Source organism: Cyprinodon variegatus, unplaced genomic scaffold, assembly GCF_000732505.1.
Source record: "Cyprinodon variegatus isolate N-32 unplaced genomic scaffold, C_variegatus-1.0 Scaffold730, whole genome shotgun sequence".
NCBI lineage: Eukaryota > Metazoa > Chordata > Actinopteri > Cyprinodontiformes > Cyprinodontidae > Cyprinodon > Cyprinodon variegatus.
In genome coordinates, this window is record NW_015151183.1 from 279,608 (window position 1) to 288,564 (window position 8,957).

At 42.2% G+C, this 8,957-nt stretch overlaps 1 protein-coding gene across 1 annotated transcript in view; it reads left to right on the forward strand.

Moving 5' to 3' along the window:
• Positions 1–305: 305 nt before the first annotated feature.
• LOC107097872 (NACHT, LRR and PYD domains-containing protein 3-like) overlaps positions 306–8,957 on the forward strand; it is a 27,510-nt gene continuing 18,858 nt past the window's right edge. The window contains exons 1-2 of the mRNA XM_015395200.1: positions 306–471; positions 2,744–4,586. Coding sequence (XP_015250686.1) covers positions 306–471; positions 2,744–4,586 — 2,009 coding nt within the window. The remainder of the gene's footprint in view (positions 472–2,743; positions 4,587–8,957) is intronic.

The following is an 8,957-nucleotide window of genomic DNA, read 5'->3' on the forward strand; positions in this document are numbered from 1 at the left end:
GGCCTACTCTAATGCATGGATGGTGAACAGCCTGACGCTGGGACTCTAACTCTTACACCCTCGCCTCTAAAGTTACAAAAATACTACTTATTAAAAATACCATTGTAACTAAAGTAGGCACTGGAATTAATGAACATCTGATACAGAGAGCTGGACAGATGACAGGCCAATACCTGACCCAGGCCGAAACCTGACCCAGTTGGTTGAAAAATATCTTAGTGATAAAAATATTTCTTCACAGATGGAGGATGAGGAGCAGTGTGCAGGTACATGTGTCCCGCTGTGATTTTTGTCAGAATGCTGTGATGGATCTGGTCTCCCTCAGCTGTGGACACCAATCCTGCAGGCAATGTTTAAGGTCCCAATTGGTCCAGTCTGCTCCATCAGTGCCCTCCTTTTGTCTCAAGTGTGAAGAAAGGATAACAACAGGAGCTGAACGTCTGATAGGCAGTCAAAGCAAATATGCAGCAGGTAAGATTTCATACCTTTATTCTGGGATCTTTTCTAATCATCTTTTTAACAAATTCTACGTGTTTAATTGGATTTGAAGAATTATGCTTTTAAAAGTCTTTCTGGGATAAATAATTTCAATTTAATCTATGCATTGCAGACTGGTCTGCATTTACTGTCTGTGTTCAAGGGTTTCTGGTTTCAAATTGATTTAAAACACCTCATTTTATATCTGTGTTAAATAATTTTTATAGTAACTGATTATAATTAGAAATGTCTCCGGACTTTTACTGGTTGTTGATTTTCTTTATTCGGACCCTGCTGATTTTTAATTGATTACCCCTGGCCTAGTGATTAGAGCCCAGTGTTCCAAAGGAGATAGGTTAAATGCGGATAAATTTAATTATTATATATGTATTTGATGCTGTAGCAACAGAAAATGTATCCAATAAACAACAGGCAGGGAAATCAGAACCAAAACAGGGAGACACTCAGGATGAAAAGGCAGTAGGAAGCGATGAGGAGAATCCAGTACTGATGAACTACAGAGGAGGATTATATATGTGAGACAGAACCAAGAGTGGATTAATCAGTTAAATGGGAGCGGGTGTGGACAGAAGGTGCTACAAAGGGGCTTAGGGGAAAGGAAAGGGACACTAGGGGGAAACAAAGAGTAACCAGGGAAAACAGGGTTTAACTGTAACTTAACTGTCTTTTCAAACTATTACCAAAAGAGGGTGGATTTGGCTTGAGTGATAAACCATTCATATATGAATCAAAAACAACTGCGAGTTAAACAATGATGTTGTTACTCTAATAATTCAGGAATACAGGAATCTAACATCTGTGCAAAACACTATACGCTATTAGAAAAAAAACACGAGGTAGACTAAGTGACTAGTTTTGAAAGAAGAAGAATAACACCCTAAGAGTCCGTTTAACTGGCTTCTGTGTAGTAAAACAATGTGGCTTCATTCAACATATAGTTGTAACTGTTTACAAAAACATAGCATTAACAATATAGCATTGTAGCACCTCAGTAAAACTACATTCTACTAACCTAGTTAGATAAAGGGTGGAGGTCAACAAGGCAGTTTCAAGATGGATGTCCCCTACCATGTGGTCTGGACTGGGGGAGCAACAGGCTGGAAAACTACTGGGTGGTGTGAATGACAAAAAGGTGGACTTTATCAGGTGTTCTGGAGGGGAGGGGAGGACTACAAAGGTGGGTGTATATTAGCTTGTAGAACTCATGAAATAGCCAGCCCTAACATGTGGTTGTGAATGGTTCAAAGGCATACAGACCCTCAGCTACTCTACTACACCAACGGCAGGACAAAAGAGAAAACAAAAAAATGAAGATGAAAAAGAAAAAAAGGCTCATTCACAACCAATCAAACCACATTCATCTACACCATGAAAAAAGTTCAAATAAGCGCTTTGCAAAACCTGACTACTGATTGTGAGACGATTTGCAGGTCTGTTTCTGAGGAGCAGTGGATGCAACTTGTGTCGGCTCCACACAAATCCGTCTGCCAAACCTGGTCGGTTCTTGGGGAAATTTCAGAACAGTCTGATGCATCAACAAGGGAATCTAATTGGCTTTTAATTGAGGAAGCTAACTTACATGGTTATCGGCCAGGGCATCCCCCATGATTAGAACGGGGCAGGAGGTGTGTGACAGTCCTTCACTGCTTTCTTCTTTTTAGCAATGTTGTATCACAACACAGGTATTTAAACTTTGTTCCCTTTTAATAAAAATATAAAAATAACAACGAAAACCTGATTTCATTATCGTGTTTCTATAATTTTATCAATGCAACAAAACCTGATACATACAAACTGCGTGGCATTGAAGCGGCGAGCAGTAAACTCCTCACGGTAAGAGCGTTCACTGCTCCTCCTTCACCTTTTCCTACTATGAAATTGAAACTTAAAGGACAGGGTATCATACATCAGAGTGGTCACATGATGTGACATTTGCTCCAGTATACACCTTTAATCAAAAATTCTTATTATATATTTAAGCCCATGTAGTCCTTTTTTATAATGGGCTAGTACTCTTAGAGCTTGTGTTGCCATACAAGGCTTATATAGGTGTTTTACATTTTTGTGGCTACAGACATATTTGTTTTGTTGTTTTTGGTACAATATGGCACTTTGAACAATTTTGGTTGCCAGGCCCCTGCCTTAGAAGAATCAAACCTTTTAATGGTGCAGATGGCTCCTTATAACTTAAGTTTTTTTTTTGTTTTTTTTTTACTTGATTGCTCTTTCTTTCCATCTGTTTCAGCAAATGATGGTCTGCAGGAGGTTCTAGAGGAACATAAAATCGATCTGAAGAGGAGATGTGAACGTGTGGCCGAAGGAATTGATGAAAAAGGAAGCAGAACCCTCCTCAACAGGATTTACACTGAACTCTACATCACAGAGGGACAGAGTGAAGAGGTTAATACCCAACATGAGGTGAAGCAGCTGGAGAGAGCTTCCAAGATCCAGAACCTCCATGATTCTCCAATCAGATGCCAGGACATTTTCAAAGCCTTAGCTGACCAACATGGAGCCATTAGAGTGGTTTTGACCAACGGCGTTGCTGGTGTTGGAAAAACCTTCTCAGTGCAGAAGTTCACTCTGGACTGGGCAGAGGGCTTGGAGAACCAAGATGTCAGTGTGGTGGTTCTGCTTTCCTTCAGGGAGCTGAACCTGATCAGAGATCAGCAGCACAGTCTTCTCACGCTGCTCCATGTTTTTCATCCAACCCTCCAGAAGCTCCCAGCAGAGAAGCTGGATGTCTTGAAGATTCTCTTCATCTTTGATGGCCTGGATGAAAGCAGACTTTCTCTGGACTTCATCAACAGTCAGCTTGTTTCCGACATCACACAGAAGTCATCAGTCAATGTTTTGCTGGTGAACCTCATCAAGGGGAACCTGCTTCCCTCAGCTCTCATCTGGATAACTTCCCGACCTGCGGCGGCCAATCGGATCCCTCTGTCCTGTGTTTCTAGGATAACAGAAGTACGAGGCTTCACTGATGCCCAGAAGGAGGAGTACTTCAGGAGGAGGTTCAGTAATGAAGAGGAGAAGGCCAGCAGGATCATCTCCCACATTAAGACCTCCAGGAGCCTCTTCATCATGTGTGGGATCCCAGTGTTCTGCTGGATCACTGCTACAGTTCTGGAGAACCTGTTGACCACAGAGCAGACAGGAGAGCTGCCCAAGACCATGACTGACATGTACTCACACTTCCTGCTGGTCCAGACCTTGAGAAAGAAGAACAAGTATGATGAAGGACATGAGACGAGTCCACAGGAGCTGACAAAAGCTGACAGGAAAATTCTTCTGAAGCTGGGGAGGTTGGCGTTTGAGCATCTAGAGAAAGGAAACATCCTATTTTACCAAGACGACCTGGAGCTGTGTGGTCTGGATGTCACAGAGGCCTCTGTGTTCTCAGGAGTTTGTACAGAGATCTTCAAAAGAGAGAACGTTTTCTTTCAGAAACCAGTCTACTGCTTTGTTCATCTGAGCATCCAGGAGTTTCTGGCTGCAGTCTACATGCTCCACTGTTTGACCAGCAAGAACAGAGAGGTGATAGAAAACTTCCTGGGAGAATGTCATCCCAACAGAAACACAAGGGGGATCAAGAATTTCCTGCAAAAAAAGTGCATTAAAACATCTCTGGATGTCTTTTTGAAAAAAGCCACAGAGAAATCTCTCTGCAGTAGGAATGGGAACCTGGACCTGTTTGTCCGCTTCCTTCATGGCCTCTCTGTGGAATCAAACCAGAGAATCATGGGAGGCTTGATAGGTCAGATGACGAACAGTTCAGACACAGTACAGAAAGTCACCAACAATCTGAAGGAGATGAACACTGATGACATCTCTCCTGAAAGAAGCATCAACATCTTTCACTGTCTGATGGAAATTAAGGACCTCTCCGTTTATCAGGAGATCCAACAGTTCCTGAAATCAGAAAACAGATCAGAGAAAAAGCTCTCAGAGATCCAGTGCTCAGCTCTGGCCTACATGTTGCAGATGTCCGAGGAGGTTCAGGATGAGCTGGATCTGGACAAGTACAACACAACAGTTGAGGGACGACTGAGACTGATTCCAGCCATGAGGAATTGCAAAAAGGCTCGGTAAGACCAAATGTCTTTATTGAGTACTCCTGATTTCATCTTCATTGCGCTATGTTTTTCTCATTATTAAAGTTTATTGTAGATATTTTCTTTTCCTTTGACTCTATCGTTTGTACATTATCTGCCCTCAACAAAAATATAAATGCTAAACACTTTTGGTTTCTTACCATTTTTCATGAGAGGAAATGAAAGATCTAAAAATTTGTCCACATACACATTACCATTTCCCTCAAATTTTGTCCACAAACCAGACTAAATCTGATAGTATTTGCACTTCTCCTTTGCTGAAGTAATCCATCCCAACTCACAGGTGTGCCATATCAAGATGCTGATAAGACATCATTATTAGTGCACAGGTAGAGTAAGTGCCTGATGGTGTCCCCGTTCCCCAGTCCTTATCCATAGCCAGTATTGTTGATTATTTGACTGAGGGGGTTCTTGTTATATGCCAAATGTGATGGAGACTTTTGCAAGTGTTTTGCCATTGGCATCAAGGGTGGTTTTACACAACCTCATTGAGTTTTCAATGAATGCATTTAGAGTCCTGTTGATTTTGTATAGGTCCAAGCAATCAAGGATCCAAGTATGTGCCAAGTGTGTCAGTCTATTCTGACTCTCGAAGGAGGCAGTTGTATTTCCTGCTGCTCTGCAACTCCCTGATCTCCCTGATTTGTCCCTGCTTTGTTGTGTTTTTTCTTTTCTGAGCCCTCTCTTCATATCACCCAAACTCAAACAATGGATCTGATAAGCTGGTTTCTGAATGCAATTGATCTTATTTTCTCAGCTAGAAGACAGGTCAAAGGGGACCTGTTCTGTCCTGCCAGGACATACTTCGTGGGATACACCATGGACTGCTGGAAGGCTTGGAGGAGGTTGTGTTTTACAATGCTGTCAGTGGAGGATATTGAGGATGTATGGATTTGTGGTTTTATGATACTGGGATTTCTTCAGTTTGAATTTAGAGGATACCTGGTGTATCTACAATTACAGAGGATGTCAGCTGAATTTGGGCATTGATAAGGCTGCCGGCAGTGGTTGATGCCCTCACAAAGATCGGTAGATCAGCTGTCTGCTGGGTGTGATTGAACGCAGGGTGGTTGTCGTGGAAAAAATAGTATTAAACTATTCACCCTAGTTAAATAAACGGAGATCGATGGATTTCACTCAGTCGGCACATTTATTTATATCTTTGCAAAGAGAGAACAGTTCATCATACAGTCCTTATGGCACAGCATTCTGCTCTGTTCTGATCTGGGCAGCGCTTCGTCCCACTTACTTACAACAATGGAAAGCAGTCAGAGTCATAACAAATTACACACACTTTGGTTAACAGTAACATGTTATGAATAAACCTTGAGAAAGAACCTGATTTGTTTTGGGAAGAAGCTATGTCTGGTCTACAAACACCATCCTGCAGGGAATGGTGTGGCCTTGAGAGAGAAACGGACTGAGTTAAAACTTTTATAGTGAGTAAATAGGATAGATTAATATATAATAGAAGACAGATAAAAATTTTCCGACAACAGGATGCAGCCAGAACTGTGGATAAATTTCCATCTCATCAAGGACAATGGCCTGTGGACAGCATTCACAGAAAAATTGAACGCATTCATCATACACACACAACTAATGTTTCAAATGTCAGATTGACTTCCTGTGACTCTGCCTCCAAAGTGACCCTCGGCTGAAATGTCTGTCTCGTGTTACATGTGCTTTTCTTGTGCTGAGGTTTTTTTTTGGTTTCTCAAACTGAATCCCGTCAAGGATAAAGAGTGAAAAACGCATTTTTCCCCTCTCTTCCCCGATGTGGCTCCTATCTTTCCACAGAGATAAAGACAGTGCCATGGGTAACCGCCTCATGGTGGGAACCTGGGAAGCCATAAGAACGAACCAAAGGCAGCATTCTGCGGTACACTTAGCCTCAGTAAAACTGTTCCCCCTCCTAGCCCCCCCACCCCTCCCCAATGTATGTGTTGTATGCGATGAACGGGTCGCACTGACACTGAAATCTTGATTGAAATGTAAACTTTAGTAGACAAAAAAGTTGATTGGTTGATCTATTGTGGTATTGAGTCATAGCCTTTCTAATAATCAATCCAGGCTGTGCTCAGGTTGGTGTTTCAGGTTCTGCGTCCTCGAGAAACTGTTCTCTCTACCAGAACATTTTTACCGATTCTTGTCTGATCTTTGTTCATGTATTGATCCATGTGACTGCTTATCTTAGCTGCCATGATGCCGGACATGAGTTTCCACATTGTGTGTGGGTAGGTGATTGGCTGATAGTTGGATTGGAATGTAAAGATCAGGATTGTGCGGCCGTGAGTTAGGTATCCAGGATGGTTCCCATCTCTCAGCAGGATTGTGCACCGTTTGGTTAACCATTCAGGGTGGTTCCAAACTCTCAGCAGCTGAGTCAATTGTGCTGTCAAGCGCTCATGGAATGCCATGAGTTTCTTAAGCAGGTAGGCATCTCCCACACTGTTTACATTTGATCACTGATGCACTTTATGGAATGGAAATATTAATTTCCTGTCAGGAAATATGTACTAAACAAAATTTTGTTTTGTATACACTCAGGGTACACAAAATGACAATAGAAGTTGTCTGACTCTATTATGTCAGGGCCTGGTGCTGTTTAGTTTTTCTTACTTAAGACTCTTTCTTGGATATTTGCCACTTTGATGGTGGCTGATTCTGTTCAGGGAGGTTGCTGTGGTCCTCTGTCAGAGCCACCAACCACTGAGCATCACTGTTTTGTGCTGCCTCCTTCTCGCAAATGCCTTTCCAGTACTATTCAGTTTCCAGCCTTTGTGGGTGTTCTGCTATTGCTCCCTTGCCATTGAGCGTACACTGCTCTGGTTGAGTTGTGAACAGCCGGTTTACCAGTCTGGTTTTATTATCTCTCATGTACCTATTTAGGTGGCTGGCCAAGGCTTGGAGCCTTTGTTTGGAGGTTTCCATGGGTTCAGGCATGTGCATCTGGCTGTACCTCTCAGGTACTTGTTTATAAGTGGCCTTTTAATAATGGCTCAGACAGGATCCGACCCATCAGCCAGCTCCCTCTGAAATGATACGGGTCCAAGGAACATCAGCATAGTGAGAACTAGAACTGGTACCAGTTCCTTACTGGGCTAAACCTCATTGAAAGTTTAAAAAAGAATCGGCCCTGAAAAGGTAAACATCACCATCATTTCCCAGCAGGTCAGTTTGACCCCTGACTTCTTCTATGACTTAGGCTAAACTTTGTTTATCCCTTGGGATTACTCCTTTATAGAAATTCTGGTTGCAGTAGCTTATATAGAGTACAAAGCGTTAAAGCAAAATGCCAATAAAGATCAAAAACCAGGACAGACCATATAAAGAGTGTATATAGTACAAAAATGAGTAAAAAAGTTGCATTATTTATAGATGTTGGAGATCAGCCTGTTTTTCAGTGTAGTCCAGTTCTCTGACAGTGACTATCTGGTCATGCTTGCTTCATCCTCTGACATGGGAGCTGTCATTGAGTCGATGCAATCAACTGGTTTTCCTTAGAGAAAAAACTTTAAATCGATTTGACTGTATGATCTGTTGAATTGTAAAGTGCCCTGAGATGATGTGTTGGGAGCTGGTGCTATATAAATGAACTGCATTGAATTGAATTGAATATTTGCACATTTCAGAGCCTTTGCCAATTGAAATAGTTCTCTCTATGCTGCCTTGATATAAGCCTCCAGCCTTTTTTCCCATGGTGGGTATTTAATCTCATGGTTCTTCTCATGATAGCAAAGGACCTCTACAATCACTGCTGCTGTGCAGTATATCAATAAATTTTTTTTAGTGATGGTTGATGTAGGAATTGCTTGCAGAGCTGTATTCACATCTCCTAGGAGCCTTCCTGATTGTACTTCACTTAGTCCTGTAATTGGTTTCAGGCTTGTCCGGTGGTCATTTGGTGCATTGGTGCCCATTGGTGGTGTATCTTATCAATCTAAAGTTGTGAGAGCTGTTGCCATTTATCGATGTTGGAACACTGAGCTTCTAGCTGCTTCACTGTGAGTGTGAACCATGGGTTTTAAAGTGACCTTTTCTCCCACATCCTTTACATGTAGACCCTGCGAAAAAGGTCGCCAATTTTCTTCTTGTTCCAGTTGCCAATTTTTCATCAAGGTGCTGGGGTTCCTCAGCACCTAATGCAAGCAGGGTGACTCCTGTGCCGGCATGCCATTCATTTCATTGTCTCCCATTATTGTATGAGGCATCTCCATCTTACTTATTGACCAACACTGGCAGCTCATTCCCCCCAGTGGGGATTCGAGCTGCACACACACACACACACACACACACACACACACACACACACACACACACACACACACACACACATATATA